Below are 19119 nucleotides of genomic sequence, written 5' to 3'. Positions count from 1 at the left end.
CTGTTTTTGGTCAGTTTGCAAGAACCCAAGAAGATCCATATTCCTTTCAGGGAAAGCACAGTTATGCATCACTTAAATGATTTTTTCCCCGTTAATATTAGTGGAGGAGGAAGGGAGGAAAAGGTGCCTTTGTGCTGTTGTGCAGCACATGACTGACTCTGGGCAGCCTAAAAAGAGGTGAGACACAGTGCAAAACCCAGCCTTTATTATCTGCAGTGGTAATGAGTAGTGAACAGTTAGTGTTATAAAAATAGACATTTGAGTATTGAGCAGCTTAGCTATAAAAAGAGAAATCTTTCCAAGTTAATGTGGCAATATGTGCACACATAAGTATGTGCATGTGTACAACACACAACCAGCAGGATGAAGTAGATGCCGTATTTTTGGATTTCAAGAAGTGGTTTTGGCATCCTATTTCTCAATAGTAATTAAAATAGCAATTCAGATCTATTTCAGGAGGTGTAGATATACACTGAAAACTAAGTAAGAAATCATAATTAGCAAGTTGCTATTCAAAGGCAATATGCCAAGTTAGGGAAGTATCGAGAGGAGGACCCAGGAATTTCACCTTGTGTCCTATTCAATAGGTGAGGTTTGTGAGAAAAATACAGATGGCATGGGCAAAATTTTTTCTGGGTGAGTTCTGTTTAGTGGCTGTAGCACAGGGGTGGAAACCTGCAATGTACTGTACTTAGTGCCAGCACTTCACAAATCTTTGCTTTTGAAGGGAGACACAGTGATTTTGTTAGAAACAAGTATTTGATGCACGAAGGGATGAGGATGCACTCTACAAAGCGTTGGGGAGAATAAAGAGTGGTAGCACAAAATGATTCAGGAAACACCACTATCCAGGGAAGGAACTGGCCACTGAGTGACTGAATAAAGAAAGCGAGGAAATGTGAGACAAAGCAGCATTTTGTGTATCCAGGGGCAGCCAGGAAGCAGCTTGCTGTGAGCAGCAGGAGAGGGGACTGGAGGAATTTCATACAACCCTAAGTGTCTAGTCATTCAGTATGTCATGGAAACTGCAGATGATCTTTGGCAATCCACGTGAAAATTATTACAGGGACTTACTGGTTGTGAGAATCCCTTTGGATAGGTCCACTTACCACCCCTCATGGAAGATTTTAGTCAGCAGGTGGGCAAGGAGGTGGTGTTCTGTCTCTTGGGATTGCAGCATCTGAGAAAGTTCTCTAAAGAAAATATCTACCAAGGCAGCTACCAAGTATAGTCCATAGCATAAGTGACTTGGTTTAGTTTTGCAGAATATAACTAATTTTAGAAATTTTTTAATGTGTCAAAGAAGGATGGACAATGTATGTTCGTAGATACTATTCATGTTCTGCTTATAAAGCAGGAAGAAAGTTAAAAACAGACCAAACAAATAAAGGTCTTCAAGTATTCTTCTAGTCAGATAAGTTGTATAAGACTCGGGTCAATGAAATGCACACCTATATTCTCCAGTGAGAAGAGACTGTGCAGTTTGACTGGCCTCCAGCTCACTGGAGAGGAAGCAAACTTCCAGACTTCTTAGGACAGACTTTTTCAAATGGTTAAATTAACAGCCAAGGGAAATGATAGAAAAGGAAAAAAACCCCACTTAACAGAGAGGCAAGACATTGAGAATAAAATTAAACAAGGCCCTAAGGACCAAAAGAGGAGTTCTCCAACTGCCTGTGATCATCGTGATGAGGCTGGCTAATAAGCAAGTAGCAGTGAAATGCAATTAATAACTTCTAAAAGTACAGTGATGATAAACTGGAATTTCTCAGGCTAGAAGGAGGAATTCCTGTAATTCAAATGACTGAAGTAAATTTGGAACAGCATTGTATGTAAAATGATGTTGCCTCTCTCCCCAGCCATTGAACAAAATTATCTTGAAGGTCAATTAATACCTAAAATAAATGTCAATGGGATTGCTGATGATTGCTATACACTGTCAAACCCAACTAAAGATCTGGATAAGAAAATTACTAGCCTGTTGTGTATAAGGGGAGGGAAAAAAGTTTTTTTTTTTCCTTGTGTGTGTATGTGCATGTGAAGCCGCCAACAAAAGTGGCATATTGGTGGTTTCATTCTGCTAGCATGGGAGCAGACTTGCAGACATTGAATAGATGACACCATCCCCTGTCACTTGTCAGGATAATACCCTCCATCCATTCTAAGCAGATAAAGAATTGAGGTAAGAATCGAGTTCAGAACCAAACTCAGATGTTCAACAAGTGGAAGTGGTTGTGGCTTGAGCACACCTTTCTTGGAAATAGAATAAAAATCTTAAGTGGTCTGATATGTACCTCAGATGAGGTATTCAAATAAAGGGACTTCTGTGCCTAAATAACATCTGAAAGTGGTATATATTGATAGTTCCAGAAGAGCTAAATCTCTCAGAATTTAAAACAGTGCCAAAAGAAAGTGCTCAATTGAAAGAAAGTTCATGGACAGAAAGATTCAGATAATAATTTAGTTGCTTGTTTAAACAGCTAGAAAGCTACAAGCCTATAGCTGACAGGGGAGACTATGCTGTTATAAAAAAAATAAGGAAAATACTACATTGCTTGCACTAAAAGGAAGTTGAAAAGTTGAAAGTTTAGCTATAGATTAAAAAAACCAAAAGAAATTAAGAAGAAACCAGCAGGAAGACTAAGGAAATTTTCCAAGTACATTAGTAGCAAAAATATTTTAGCAATTATGTGAATCTGTCATAAATGTGTGTGGTAGGTTTGTCAATAATAGAGACAAAAAAAATTATTCAATAAACATTAGTATTCTAGGAAAAAATAAAACAATTGATTTTTCACTGTCACATAGAAGTTGTGCACTGGCTTTCTGAACAATGAAAAGATATTGTGAAAAAAACTGTTATTAAAATGCCTACTTTGTAAAACAACTGTTTGAGACAGCTTGTGTTCAAGAATTTTGAAAGAACTAGTTAAGGAACTTTGAAACACTTCCATGTGTTGATATTTACAGCAAGTGTGTCAGGATACTGAAGAAATTCTGCAGAACTGGAAGAAAACTAATGCTGCATTAGTACTTTAAAAGGATAAATGGAATAAGCTGGATGACAATACTTAATTACATCTGCTCTACTGCTGCGAAGTAGGACTGCTTGGTAATATGAAGATTGCTGGCTTAACATCAGTCTGAGTAAAAATACCATAATATTATATATAGGATCAAAGAGCTAGAAGAGGGTTTATAAATACTTGTCAATCTAAAGGGCTTATTTGAAGAGCCATCTTGTTGAAGCATCAGTTTGTCAAATGCATTTACCAGTGTGACAAAAGTCCTGTAGGACCTTGTACCTTCAGTCACATTCTTAAATTAATAACTCCACATATGTACTTAAGTGAGTGTCTGGTGCAAATTGCTGTGTCATGTTTTTGGTTTAAAACACAAGTATCAACCAGAATTATTGTCAATTAACTCTACCTATAAGCTTCTTGTAAATGTAAGTTCTGGGTTATGTTCCATTTAGGAGTTTAAGAATAAGTCAGAAGACAACGTTAAAACTGTACTTCTGATCTGCTGATAACTTACAGATTAAGGCAGGAAAAAAAGTCAGTGTTCAATGGAACTCACCCATGGAATTAGGTATCTCAAAGAGAACTACAGTGGAGGTTGGGAATACATGTCGTAGAAGGAAATACGTCACAGGACACTTGATGTCATGGTAGACAATCAGCTACAATAATTTATTTCGGCCAAAATGTCTTATGAGATCAGTACATGGTTTAACAGAGAGATCTCAGGAGAGAGAGAATGGCCATTCTGCATAGCATGACATTAGTGTGCACTGATGTCTGCCTTTCTGCCTTTTTCCCTGAAAAACTGGAGAGGCCTCTAGAAAATTTTGGAGTAGCACCTTGTAAGCCTTGGGAAAATTGTATTTTGTTGTGTTGCTCCCTTTTGACCATTACCTGCAATCTGTCTAGACAGAGTACAACAAGAGTGATGAAGTAAGCAAGGGACTTTGGGTAGAACCAACTAATGAGCAAAGAATAAGAGAGATTATTAGCAAGCAGTAGGAGATCCCAGTGATATTTTCAAAGAGCAAGGTTAATAACTTAAGGCTGTAAATATTCATGAACAAGAGAGACTATTTATTGAGCTGAAAGTGGAAGTTTTAGGATCAATAAAAAATGCTTGAATAGGTAGCAAACAAAGAGTCTACTTCAGGCTTAGTGAGACTTTCTGACAGAGATATTCATCTGTACATTAACCTCAGAGAAACAGTGAGAAACATTAAGTGGCTATTTTGACATTAGATGGAGAATACAACTAGAAAGTGCTCTAAAGGAAATTCCTGTTTTGTCAGAAAGATGCCTTGGCTTATCTAGAACTGATTTCCCATCAGGAGTTCTGTAAGTATTTTCTGTAATTTTCTTCTCTTCTGCAAGGTAACAGCAGGATGCAGGATAAAAATCACCCTTACAGGTATCTTATTGCTTTTTTTTTTGGTAAGATAGTAAAGAAATGGAATTATCTTCTCAGTGCTGGAGGTTTCTTTTTTTACTGAAAAAGAGATGGATTTGTGCTGTGCTGTTAAAAGATCCCATCTTTTTCCTGTGGCAGTTGAATATGTTACACTGTTTCTTCCTGATCACTTGATGTTCCTTAATTACAGACTTAGCTTAAAATCATTAATCTCCTTCCTCTCCATCTTATATTTCTTCTCAGTTAAACAATTGACTTTTGCTGATCAAGGTAGAGAAATCATTGACGTGAAAAGTAATAGTCATTATTATTTTTTTCAGGTTGAAATTTATGTAATACAAAAATTGCATGCAAATATGTATGAGAGGACATGATGTGGGATGATCAGAAGCACCTTAGTGACTATATATGCTAGATTTTTTAATTCAATCAAAGAAGTTGAAAAAATCAGAAAGAAAAATAATTGGGAGATAAAGTAAGAGCATATGCTGGACTAGAGGCTGCTAAGCTGCTACTGTGAGTCTTCTTCTGCTCAGCCATAGCCAGAAATTCTTTGCTCTGATGAAATGAATTAATGGGGACCTATTTCTGTGGGTGCATTGTCTATCACTGACTCTAGGGTCCTCTGTCCAAGTATACTTTGCCAGCGAATTTGGCTGTAATGACTGCCCTTCCTTCCTCTCAGATGTCCAGTTAGGTAAGTGACATCTTCCCAGGACAGGTAAATATGGTTGTTACACTCATTAGAATGAACTCTTGCATTTTTTTGCCAAATTGATTAGGGTGTTACCATTGTTTTGTATCTTATTTGTCTCAACTATCACCAATGGCAATGGAGGTATTTTCCACACTGAGGGAGTAAATTCATGTTTCAAGTAGCTTAGGGCTCCTTTGCTGGTAATATGCCACTGGATCTTTGCTTGTTAATGAAAAACAAGAGGAACATCCCAAAGGTGTTTCTAGGGGAGGGGGGTGGGGGTGTGACTGCATCAAATATTTTGTGTAAGTTTTAGTTGTATCAGGAAAAATGTCTCTAGCAGAACTTCTGCTATGACTGTACTATGTTTGTGGGTCCCATGATACTCAGGCTATTTCCAAAGTATACAAGCAGCTTGGAGTGTGTGAGGAGACGAGTGGGTGGAGCAGACTTTACATAAAACCCTGAGGGAAGTAAATACTGAAGCTATAGCAGTGCTGAGTGAAGACTGGGAGATAGAAAACTGAGCAATATCTCAAAAGACACAGAACAGAAGTTGGGAGGAGCAGACTTCAGCTGTCAAAGCCCTTTACATAGCAGAATTTCTTTTCATATAATGAAATAGATTTGTTTGCAATATATGATTGTTTATTAGCATGGATTTCTCATAAGGCTGGCTAAACTTTGGCTACATAATTCCCATTCTTTTTGAGGATTTCATCCTGTTACTGAAGATATCTTGCTTATCAGAGCAGTGCCTGTGTCATATATGCAGTGCAAAACCAACTTTTCCTATTTTAATGTTCCTAAATATTTGGAAACAGGAAAAAAATATAGTGTTTGACAATTGATTTGTGGAGACCCCAAATCTGTTACCAGTAGAGCATGTGTCTGCTGCAGCATAATGCTGTTCTGTTCTAAAATTGCTCTTCCTTGGAACCCCTTGAATTACTACTGTCCTTAGTAACATAGTAAAAGATGGAAGGATGCAGCATTTTTGTGCTATGAAACATTTCACAGCATTTTACTCACTGTGTGATGCATTGTCATATATACTAAAATTAAAATTGTTGCAGCAATTAAAAATCAGAGCAGATATTGCTGAAAACTTATATTCAATAGTGAGTGAACATATGAAAATATGTTCAAGTTTGAGGAGTTTTTCTTTTTATAGATATTGATGCAAGTTTTCATAGTATTATTGTTCAAATTATCTCTGCTGAAAATATCTTAAATGTTATAAATGACATGTCTGTACATTCCTGTGTCAACTGCAATTCATGTGAATATGATTCCTGTCCCCTCTGACATGATTTGACATTTTTATATTGCTGAATTTGTAACCCAAATGGCCAAGGTTTGAAAACAATTAATTTTACTTTCTGCCTGTGAACACCTGTTGGCAACAAATATGTTTGTTTTTACCAACTTGTTTATGACTTCTGGAAAAGACCACAGATAATCTTAGATACAAACTACTGCATGCTTAGCTCAGGACTTGTGTATTTTCACATGCACAGGTTAAATAAATAAAAGAGCTGCTGTTGGTATGAGTTGTTCTGGAGACATCAGGATGGTACTGCCCCAATGCACTGCAATGAAGGTGAGAGTGATGTAGCAGGGCTTTGTTATATATATGCACATGTTTTATAATATGGGAGCAGAGTTTTGTAAAGCAACATCAAACACATCCCTTCCTCTTTTTATTTTGTTATAGCTGTTGTTTTCTGCTCTGGATCACATGAAGAAAACTCTTCTTCACCAAATCCAACTCAGAAGCTCTCCCTGATAAAAAATAGGATGGTTTCATTGCATCAGCCTTCTACACCAGGTACCACACTTCCTCTTCCTTACATCCTCCTTATTTCTCCTTCAGAATCTAGGTTTAAGGTAGGTGCTGGCAGTCCCAAGCACCTCTTACCAGAAAGCTATGGCACTGTATTTCTGACTGGAACTAGAGCAATGACTCAGAAAGGCCAGTGTAAACTGAAGGGAATTCCTTATTTCTGTATTAAAACAAAACAAAAACCCCCACCAAACCCAAAACATAGCAAGCAAACCAAACCACAAAGTACCTGAAACAACCCTCCACAGAAGAAATTTACTGCCTCCCCCCTCAATAAACCAAAAAAATCCCCAGCACAGCAGGAAAAGGGAAAAGAAAGAAAAAGGAAAGAAAAATAAAACCATTTCGATCAGCACACTGAACTCCACCAGATTTGAGATTGGGAGTTCTTGAAATAAAAGCTAATTAGTAGAACTGCTTTCCCACTACTATAGAACAATTATATTTCTTTTTATACCTAATGAAGCTTTTATTTTCAAGGCATTGTGAAAACCAAGTGAGCTGTGAAGTTTTTTAGCATGTGTTCACTGCCTCTTGTCCTGTCAATGGACACTCCTGAGAATGCTTAGCTTCTGCTTCATTCCCTGTCATCAAAGTGTTTGTACACATTGATAAACCCTTGACCATACTTTTCTACAGACTTAGCAATCCCAGCTGTGCCAGCCTCTCTTCTTATGTAAGATGCTCCAGTCCCCCGTCAGGACCTGTGCTGGACTTGTTCCTGTAGGTCAGTATGTCCCTTGCATTAAGGAGTTCAGAGTTGAGCACAGAACTCCAGCTGTGGTCTCACCAGTGCTGAATAGAGAGGAAGGATCACCTCTCTTGATCTACTGGCAGTGCTCTTCCTGATGCTGCCCAGAAAGCTGTTGGCTGCCTTTGTTGCATGGGTGCATTCCCTGCTCACAGAGAGCTTGCTGTTCACCATGCTCTCCAAGCCCTTCTCTTTGGCTGCTGTCCAGCCACTCAGCCCCCAGCACATACTGCTGCACGAGGTTATCCCCCCGAGGTGCAGCAGTGGGCTCTTCCTTCAAGGGGCTCCTGCCAGCCCATTGAGATCCCCAGCCTGCTGAGGCTGCTCTGCATGGCAGCACAGCCCTGTGGTGTGTCAGCTGCTCCTCTCTTTTGCAACCTCTGTAAGCTTGCTGAGGGTGCACTCTGTCTCCTTGTTCAGGTTGTTAATGAAGATGCTAAACAATAAAGAAAGGCCTCTGGGTGTCAGAAAAGTCACACATTGCTCCCAGAGGGTGCAAAGGTGACCTAGCCTTGCCAGAGGAATGTTCCTTACAGTAACCTCTTCCAGCGGGTATCTAATTCTTTAAAGTCCTTTCTGACTAATCCTGCACTGTCCATGTGCTTCTTTCAATCCAATCTTATTTGGAGCATTTTTGTAATATCTTAAAATATGTCCTTTGCTGATTGTAGTAATACAGATCTATTTCTCTTTGATATCTTTTTTTTTTTATTTGTCACGTTCTTTCTTTTTGCTGACTTGTACTTGAGGTTCTCCAAGTTCATAAGCAAAGCTGGATATGAAACACTTGTAAGATGGTACATAGTGGTGTTAGAGGTTTCAGTTTTCAGTGTTTCTTTCCACTGTAACCACCACTGTACCCAGATCTCTTACTCTGTGATTTGTGCTAAAATCCAGCTTACTGTTGATCAGCACAATGCAATGCATATAACATCTTCCCAGAGAAAACAGTATTTTTTCTACTGGATGTCAAAAACTTTCCAGATCAGTTTCAGACGCTTGCAGGTATTCAGATTTCTTCAGTGTCAGGTTGTGGCAGACAGACATTATAAAGCTCAGAGAGCTGGGAATTAGGTGCTTTTCAAGGGAAAAGTTGTGTTCACCTATCTTGGCTGGGAACCACCTTGTCATGTAAGGCACACTCAAAGGACTAAGTCTGCATTGGTACAGTCCTTGCCACTGCAATCGGAGGCATTATTAAGGTTTGATGAAATGATTTTGTCATAAACAATAGTTTCAAGTAACTCTCTACTTGAAAAAGGAAATTTTTCTTTCCTGAGCTTTCACTTTGGTCTCTTTCACTGTTATGCTCTTGTGAGAGAAATTGCTTTCTGAGTTTTACCACCAACTAAAAAAATTATCTGATAAAAATATTATTTCTACTAACAATAAATCTGTAGGTACTGAGTTAACCTGTCAAACCTCAATAAATTTGAAACAGCACAACAGGTTTGGGTCTGGACTCTGCTTTGTCTCACATTTCTATGGAGTTTCTGAGCTATTGAGATCCCTAAAGTTTTTTTATTGGATCATCAAACCATAGGTTGGAGCTGTGCACAGACATTTCTCCCTTGATCCAACAGAGCCAGGAGAGTGACTGGAGTCCTCATTCCTGTGTGCTGCTGGTATCTAGCATTGCATACACACACACATGCACAGTTTGCCAGTTCATCTGCTTGTGGCTTCCATGCAAAAATGATGGGCTGAACAGTGCCCAGGCCTTTCCTAAGCTGTATGCATTCTATGAACTGGGCTAAGGAGGTATTTGGATGGTTGGCCCAGGTGTCAGTTTGAGAGAGGTAGCAAACTCCAGTAGGAGCAGGCCAGAAAGAGCTGGGGAGTATCCAAAGCAAGGGAGGAGAAGTGTTTGGGTGGGAGACTACATTCTATGCCAACCCAAAGTTATGTGCAGCTCTGTAACATCTGTGTTTATTTTTCTCCTGCTTACTGGATGTTGTATTATAAAAATGAAGTTAGAATTAACTTCAATAATTAGGAGAAAGCTAGTCTGCTTTTGTTGTCATATTCAAAAGAGGCTTCCTTTTCTCCTTTGTCTGAAAGTTTAGTTGAAATATAGGCAATCTTCTGGAGGCTCTTATGTTTTTATTTTTTCTATACCTGTGCAGACACACTTCCTTGTTATGTCCCTGACCTTAATTCTGTCCTTCCTACCTGCCTGTTCTCCTCCACAGGAATAGGACTACAAAAGGCATATCTTTGTGTCATTCGTGTTTGCAAGGTTTGAATACCCTCTGAACATCAGGTTCCTCAATATGAATGTTTAGTCTCTTAGTATTTCTTACTTAGCCTGGGGACACTCCAGTTATTATTGTAATATTATTATTACTACTGAAAATAAAATATCATGCAAATTAATATCAGCTCTATTCAGCTCCACTCTGTGTGGGAGAGCTTTGTGCAGCTAACATCCCTTCAGGGAGTTTATATTAGATTGATGAGAGAACAGTGAATTACTTCTTGTATGGTTTATCATATGCTGATTATGAAAAATTCTGGCCAAGATGATCTAGTGTTTTTAGTACTGCGAGCAAACTCTGGAGTTTGTTAAGAAGTTATTCTTATCTATCCTGTTAGAGGAAAGTAAAACTATCTTAAAAAGACAAAAGTAAAAAAATGTGTAAAGCTTGCATTGCTCATCTATTTTGCTTGAGACGCTGTCAAGCTCTTTCTATTGCAGGGAGAGGGTTGCCCTTAGAGTATCAGTTCTTTCTTTCTGCCAAAATGCCAAATCCATACAGTTTCAATATCCTTGTTGATATTATTGGTATTATTCTAATTTGGGACTTCGAATACTTGTGGTCTAGACCTTCAACTGATATAAATTCATTGTTGATACCAGTGGGAGGAATGACTTACATTCTGCCAAGAATTTGCAGGTTAGTTTTTCATTCTTATGTGTTACTTGACCTGCTCTGGGAGAGATTCTGTTGCTATAGCTCAGGAAAGAATTTTCTTTTTCTCTTCAATTTTTCTATTTCTTGGGAGATATAGCCCCCATACGCTGTACATTCAGTCACTCATGTGCCCCTTGAGCTGGGATAAGCCTCACTGAAACCTTTGGTTTCTCACAACAGAAATCTCTTGTGTCATTGGCTCAAGCTGTTCATGGGTGACGTCCACAGACAGTTTTGGAAAGCCAGACTGGGTGTTATCTTCCATTGGTGTCCTGGCATCCCAGGAGAGGCAGCAGATGCTTCCGGAAAACCGTCCCTCCCATGGAGATGTTGAAGGTAAGCAGAGCTACAGTTCCCCTCGAACGGATCCTGGCTGCAGCAGGAGCCAGCGGGCTGAGGGCTCAGGCCCATGTCACTAGAAGGGCCACCATGTGCTGCTTCTGGTGCAGGGCTCCCAAAGGCCCAGTCAGTGCCCAAGAGTCAATGAGAAATGCCCACGTGCTACCTCGGTTGTATATGGATGTACCCTCTAAGGAGCCAGCCCCTTTATACACTTATTTCCTATCTCCCCATTTTGGGATAAGCTGCTTTTACTTACAGCATCTGCATTGTTTTTGGAAATTTAATCCTATACAAGCCAGAGCTGGCTTCACTTGTCTGCTGTCTGACTAGCAAAGTCTTTGGCTTTTGTTCTGTTGGACATGTCTTCAAGCTTTTTTTGGTTTCTTCTCTTCTCATTTCTTCTATCATTTCTTTACTTAAATCCTTAATTTTTAATTTATTCTTTCTCTCTTTTTATTTATGTGCATGGCTTTTCCTTTATTTTCATTACTCCTTTCTTCAAACTCTTTCTCCATTTTCCTCTCATTATGTCTCTTCCATCCATGCTGTGTGTCTCTTGTTTTGTTCTGGTTTTTTTTTTTCTCTTCACAGGGGCCGTTTTCCTCCTGAACACCAGTAGACTCCCAGATAGGTGTGAGTTCAGCCTGCAAAGCCCCATCCTACCTGGGAGCTTGGATTCTTGCTTGCTGGAGCTGTCCATAGGTTCACAGGATGCTGTTCCTCTTCTCCAGAGATTCACAGTTGAAATCAAATATGCAGAGACAAACAAAAACACAGTAACTTCTCTGAGAGCTGGCCATGAGGAGAATGCCGGGTAAGACAATAATTTTTCAACTGTTGAGCCTTTGAACTGCAAGGTAGAGTGGAGTTCCTCTAGGCTGCTGTTTATCAGTGTCTTTTGCCTTCTTGAGATCATTATTGCTACCATAGCAGAAAATATAGGTATGACTTTCTGGACTAGAGCACACAGCCTCCTGACAGGATGCCTGTAATAGACACAGTTTTTGTGTCCCCTTTGCAAATGGCACACTAGCTTAGATCTTACTCTGCTTCTGTCACATTTGGAAGGATGAAGAGTGATTAATTTTTTCACTGATTCTAGGACTGCAGCTGTAAAATGCATTCAGTCCAAAAACTGCCTTGGCAACATGACTGATATCTCTGTTGATCCAGTGGGTCCTACCAATGAATGCTACAAGGGTCCCAATTCTCATTTTGAGATGGGGTTGATTTTACCTCTTTAATAATTTCCTCCCTTCTAGTAGGTTCAGGAGTATCCACTTCTGCTCCAATTGTAGAGTTCAAGGAGGGAAAAAACTGAGGTAAGAAGAGGTGAAGGAAAACAAAAGAAAGTATAACAACCACAGATCTTGTGCTGTATTCCCTTTGATCCTGCCAATGTTTTACTTCTTTATTCCTGTGTGTAGCAGAATGCAGTAAGGAAGAGAAATGGGTAAAGGGAATAAATCACAACAGGAAAAGAAAGAGAAAAGTCCACGTGTCATCTAATTTTTTCATTTTCCATGTGCTTGTTTTTCCTTTGCTGCAGTCCAACTTGTAAGAACCTGGGTCAGACACATAACAGAGTTTTTTATTTCCATCACCTGACTGACTCCCAGTGAGAACTTAAGCAAGAGATCCCAGTTCTTGTTTTCTTTGAATTCTTTGGCACTCTCCAGGCTGCCATGGAGATCTGTAGCGAAGAGTCCCCGTCAGCCAAAGATAGCAGAGTTTAACTAAAAAGTCTTTTTTTTTTCCCAGATCTCTCTCTCCCTCTTTCTCTCTCATTTTCAGCTGTTGCTCGATTCCTTCCTGGCTATTCCTTTCCCATCTTCTTGCCAATTTCACTGGAAATCTGTTGTGTTTTCTGGGATTAATTTCTAATATCCTTTTTTTACCTACTCAAAGCTGCCCTTGCTGCTTTTTGAATATTTGACAGGCGTCTGCAGGTATAGCTCTATTCCACAATGTAAACTCATAAAGTACCCTTTTGCTACACCTTACTGGTCAGACCAGGCTTTGCTGGTAATCACTGCAGCATCTCTGGAACAGATCATAGATATTGTTTAGCAGCTTATTTGAGCACTGCAAAGCAATTCTATGTGAAGTCAAGATTATCATCTCTCTAAAAGTGATGGCATTTAGATTTATTAGAATGAAGTTAGCTTTACTGGAAGTTGGCACAGACACTGGTATTACTTTTTCTTACTGAATGAAATAAAGCACTGGTAAGCTCAGAGAATTTATTCTTGAGATTTTAAACAGGGGAGGAGACCAAGTCCTGTTTGAAATCAAGATAGAAAGGAGGATAGAAAACACATAAAACAAAGTTAGGAACTATCAAATACCCTTCCTTTCCTCCCTCATTACAGGGGAACTTTGAAATCTTGGTATAATTAAAAAAAAAAAGCTGACCATGCAGGCCAAACAGAATTTATTTCTAACACAGTGATTGACTTGCTTCTTGCTAGGCAGGTAGCCTGAAATGAGCATTCTCTCCATGATTAAGATTTTAACAACATGAGGTGTCAAGGAGAGATTACCCTGAAGGGTTCCCACCTTACAGGGACTTTCCACAGGGAATAGGAGTTCTACAAGCTTTTCTGTCTTAACCAAACCCTGCTGCACAATTTAGAGCAGAACAAGGGGGGACAAGGAGCAGGTGACTTTGAGGTAGATGCCTATGTGTAGTGCCTACTGTAACCAGTGAAAATTACTACCAAGGGTTTGTCTTCAGATCAGAATAGAAACCTGGACATAGAGAAAAATCTAGGTGGCACTTTTTTCAGATAATCAAGACACACCAGGAAATCCTGCTTCAGTCCCTTTTGTCACCTCTCAATTCCATGACCAAGCTATACTTCATGATAAACTCCAGCTGCACCTACTGCAGCAGACTACTTCAGTGAATTCTTTTTCTGGACCTAGAAATATTCTCCTGATGGTGTTTTCTCCTTCAGGATCCATCAGCTACACAGTTTCTAAAAGCTTAGATATATGTTACATGTAAGAGAATGTTTCCTGTTCACCTCACCAAGTAGTAGGACTTATAATTTAATTGGTAGTATTGAAGCTTTTTCACACATAAGCCTTAATGAAAGAAGAAGAAGCAGATGGACTTTTGGTACTATGTTCTCTGAACAAGTAGGGTAAGGTTACAAAGTCATGTTGTTTATTTTTAAATACCATACCTATAGATCATGGGTGTTCTGAGCTATTGCTGTTAGAAGGAGAACTGCTGAGGGAGTGAGGTGTTTGTTTAAGATTCTATGCATTTACAAAAAATATATAACATTTAATTTCTCATTATATCAGTAAAGCTCAAACATCAAGACCCTGTAGCCTTGCTTGCAAGGCCAAGCCTTCTTTGTCTGGCACCTACCTCAGAAAACTATTTTCACTTCCTCAGGGTTATGGTTATGGTGCTTATTCAGGTCACATCTAATATATGTTTTTTAAATTTTTTTAAAACTTTATTTACTTAAATGTTTTTACTATTTTGCTTATCCTACCCTTTCATCTTTACCACACAGACTCAGAATCAGCCACAGTTGAAAATTCTTGAGTCCTGTGTGGTTTTGAGTGTTTTCACATGCTTGTGTTTGTTGTGGACCACAATTATTTCAGTGTTCTTAGCCAAAACTGTTTCAGTAAGAAGCTAGCTTCTTTCAACTCTAAGTACTCACACTTCATTTAAAATAAAAAAGCATCATTTGGGGCAGGGATAATATTTTCACTTTCTGTAGTTAATAAGCCTAGCTGATTTTGTTCTGTTTTCATTCTGGAATGACCACGGTAGTCTCAGTAGATCAGAAAACAAAAAGTTCATGGCCATGTGCACACATGAGTTTTCAGTTAGCCAACCTCACAAAACTCTTTATTGCTTAGTTTTTTGTGTCTTCCCCCTTTTTCTTGAAGGGATGGTGGATAAAATGCTCCACCATCTTCTGAGACACTTGAAAAAATTTGCCATCTTTGACACTTCTACTAATGTGGTTGTTTTTTTCCACAAAAGTTATTTAATTTCTCCTACTGCATGGATGACAGGGGGGTAGCCTGGTAAGTCTTCTCAGATAATGCCTAAATGCATGCTGACAACAATGAGCAGAACCCTTTTGATTAAAAAATGTATCTAAAAAGGGTGAGGCTGTCCAGCTGCTATACATGACTATGAATTTTGAACACCAAGCTGAGAGTATGATTCAGTTAGTGCCTCCTGTGCCTCTCTTGAGCTTGCACCCAAAAATATACTGTGTCAAAGAATAACCCTCTAAGAGTTTGGTGAAGGCTGGAGTGGTAGGCATGTGTTTTGCACTCTCTATTTCCTTTTAAGTCCAGTGGTTAGCACCGGATGTATGTGAGGACATGCAGAAAAGAGCTTCCTGTGTGTATAAAAGTAAAGTACAACTTCTAATCTTTATGTTCACTGATTGAGTCTAGAAGCATCTAGCATACACAGCTTTGTGCAAAAAACCATGTAGTGGGACTCCCTAATTTAGAAAATATTTCAGCTTTCGTGTTCTGCTTTGTTGCATTTTTCGTTCCTAATGAAGAAATGGTTATTCTTTACATAAAATATTTCCTAAAATTAATCATCAGTTACCTTTGTTGGATATTAAAAAATCCCATCATAGAATGGATTGGTAGGAAGAGGGTGGAAAACATCTGTTCGGCAGAGAAGATTGAGAGGCTAATGAAAACCCAAAGTAAACCCTACAAAAGAAGATTTGAAGTTAAATTTTTCAGGGTGAATCTTGAATTTTTTTGCATTAAGCATTAGATATCTTGCAGCACTAAACTTTCTATCCATGCAAATTTCTCCAAATTATATCAGACCCTAATAGTTCTTCCATGTATACAGATGAATTTTAACATCTCTTTTTAGGAGAAGAGTAATATTGCCTCAATACTTAAGATCTGGTTTGACATAAAATCAATAGTAAAGTTATTGCCAAGTGTGGTTTATCTGGAAGCTTGCTGTAATGATCCATCTTCTGCTGGATCAACACTGGGCTTCGTTCCTGATTCCATTAAGAAAATTACATTGGCTCTGACGAGCTTCCGTTTCAATGGTGGGACCAAGCAAAGAGGTGTAATTATTTACAGCGTTAGAAATCTTGCTGCAGTTGGATCTAGTGGGGGAGGCTTTCTTGAGGAATACCTTGATGATGAAGAGACTTTACATACGAAAGCACTCTATGTAATGCAAAGCCACTTGTCATTTTTGCAGCCTTTGAATGCTAGACAGCTTCTTCTGGCATGTTATAAATGGAGAAAATTTCAGTAGCGGAGATATTTCAGTTCAGAACTGGGATGTTTTGTGGGAACCTAGCAGCTCTTCTGAGCCAGAGCACTAATTCGCAGCAGTAGTGGCTTAAGATGGTGGCCTTGTTCTTCCACCAGGTACCACAGCTCTCCCAGCAAAAATGGCAGAATGGGCAATCTGTCTTCCCGAGTCATGGCATTTCAGAGCTTGGTTTATTGACTTAGATGGCTAGTTGTATTTTGATGTACCAGTCTATAAACAGCAAGTTCCAAAGTGTCTGGCTCATAAAGCATATAGTATTAAGGTGCAGCAGCTGAAACAGTCATTGTTTTCAGCTGTGGGGCTCTTCAGTTGCTGCTGCTAAGTGTACCACTTGCTGTGAATCAGAGGCTGTGCGCCACAGGTTCTGCACTCAGTGTTGTGTTAACACTGGCAATACTGTGGAGTCTCAGCTGGAGTGTGGGTTGTAACTTGGTAGAGGTATTAGAACTGTGCCTAATAGCTAAATTTGAAAGATTGTCCTTACCTTTATAGGCTCATTGCACCAATTTGATTATGACTCGTTCATTTTTGTGGTCAACAGGATGCAATGGAGTGATGAACAAAGCTGTGTCATGTAGCAGAAGTGACTCAGTTCTGGGTCAGTGCTGGATGGTCTTGGATGTCGTCCCACAGTGTGGCAGGGGGGATATTTATAAGAATATTTATGAGATATATTTATAGGTGCTGGATGTTCCTGAAGCTGCACTGCAATACAAATTGAAAGCAAAGCAGTTGTTCTTCCATGTTGGGAAGTAGATATTGTGCTGTTGCAATTCAGGGCTGTACCTTTCTGAATATGAATTAAATTATAATGAGCTATTGAATATATTATGATGGGACAGGAAATAGAGGAAATAAGGTCATCTTCATGTAAGAAGACCTCAGGTTCATTTGAGTTCAGGATATTTGTGGGTATTTATGTGTGTGTACAATTGTGAAGTGAGAGGTGGGTGGATGCCATAGAAGGGATAGTAAAAGATTGTCCAGACAAAGTTATATAATTATGAAGGGAAAATGCAAGAGAGGGTGATAAAAAATTAAAGTTGCTCTGGATTTTTTGCAAGTGGCAAATACGGTTCTGTGATTTTTATACTGAGTCCAGAAGAGATGTGTTTGTAATCTGGTGTTGCCTTCTAAGGTGTTTCTGGTGCAGTGGTACATGGCCACTTCAATGCAGCTGAAGGCATTTCCTACATGAACAAATAATCCTAGGAGCAGAGCTGATCAGCATGTCTTAACACTGTGGCCTGGCCTTCTTATTACTCCGTTGGCAACCACTTTGGTCATTTGTCCAGAGTGGACAAGTAACGTCAGCAATGTGTAGAATGTGAGTAAAATTATCTCTGTCTGATACTATTTTCAGAAAAAGAGCTTAGAGCAAGGATTCCTTTCTCACCAGCCTTACTCCAATCTATTTACAAAATAATAACACATATATTTAACTGTGCTTTACTGTCTTGCTAGCATAAGATATAGGAACAGATTTGGAAACAAAAAAAATGAAGTGAAAATATTTTTAAGAATTCTGCTGTAGTTTTTAAGAGATACCTGGATACCCTGACTTCCATCAGACTTAATTTGAGTGAAGTACTTCAAAAATCCCCTTTTGGTATCTCTCTCTATCTTGTGACGTCTGACAACCATCTTTAAAATTAGGGTACAGGGGATCATTTGTTTTTCTCCAAACTGCCACAACTGCTGCACAATTGAGAAACCTTTGCAGTCCAGATTTGCAGGTTATGGCATTTGGTCTATAGTGAAATGTAAATGGCACAAGTAATCTGCATTTCCTGGAACAGCACTTCTCTTCTATCCCTTGCTTTATGGGTGCACTGTGGTTTGCTAAGGTGTAAAATCAGACAGGCAATACACAGATAAAGGTTTTCATTCTTGACACAACCAAGAAACATTCAGGGTCAGACATTTGCTTCCAGAGCACACAATGTCAGTGTTGGCTTGTGGACATCCAGAGTCTTGTGCAGCTGTTTGGTTGATCTGTACTTCAAAGACCAAACAGAACACAAACATGTATGTGGAAAGCACATATTGGAGCAGTGTGTCACCAAAATTGGTGATAATTTAAGATTCATTTAAGAATCATTGGGAATGGTTGGATCTCTTCATCATTAACAATAAGCTCTGCAGCAAAGATAACCTTACGTGAGCTTGCTAGGCTGAACATCACTTGTTTTATATTAACACCCATTTCTTTCTTTGTTATTTGAATTCATTGATCCATTTCCCACATGGATACTATTACTTCTTTTTGGTACAGTGCAGAATCATTATGCTGGAGACTCCATGGAATCTGATGTGCTGTGTGTATGTCTGATAACATTCTGTTGTCCTCTAGGATGAAATGGAAACACCTGGCGGCCCAGATTGGACGAATAGAGAGACCTTTCAAAATTACCCTGGTGTATTCAAACTGCGGAGCACAGGAGGTTGGAGTACTGGCAGTGGGCTCCTTGCAGCTCAGGAACTGCTTTCATGGTATGCTGCAACACAGACAGGTTTGGAATAACCAAACACATTCTCACCAAAATGGGGGACCGGATAGGATTTAGAAGAAAGATGAGTAACTCAGAATTATAGAACTAATTCTAGTGATCCTCTCTGCTTTTGAGCTTTGCTTTGTTTGATCTTTATATGGGAAAAAACCAAAAACAACTGGACTTATGCTGAATCCAAAAACAAGGATGAAAAAAGTCTTTATCTAGATTATTTTAGCATTTAGTATTTTTCTCTCTTAAATAATCAAGAACAGTCTACCTTGTGTAACCAAAGCCTTTTCCATACTTGGGCTTTATCTAACAAATCTAT

At 39.0% G+C, this 19119-nt stretch overlaps 1 protein-coding gene across 1 annotated transcript in view; it reads left to right on the top strand.

Moving 5' to 3' along the window:
• Positions 1-19119, top strand: part of LTK (leukocyte receptor tyrosine kinase) — a 94259-nt gene that overhangs the window by 32870 nt on the left and 42270 nt on the right. The window contains exons 2-5 of the mRNA XM_054275364.1: positions 6852-6965; positions 10827-10982; positions 11580-11802; positions 18650-18789. Coding sequence (XP_054131339.1) covers positions 6852-6965; positions 10827-10982; positions 11580-11802; positions 18650-18789 — 633 coding nt within the window. The remainder of the gene's footprint in view (positions 1-6851; positions 6966-10826; positions 10983-11579; positions 11803-18649; positions 18790-19119) is intronic.

The sequence above is a fragment of the Melozone crissalis genome, unplaced genomic scaffold (assembly GCF_028551555.1).
Source record: "Melozone crissalis strain CALT ecotype California unplaced genomic scaffold, PUWL_Pcris_2 ptg000018l_1, whole genome shotgun sequence".
NCBI lineage: Eukaryota > Metazoa > Chordata > Aves > Passeriformes > Passerellidae > Melozone > Melozone crissalis.
The sequence above is the reverse complement of the archived record's forward strand: the minus strand, read 5'-3'. Positions and strand labels throughout refer to the sequence as shown.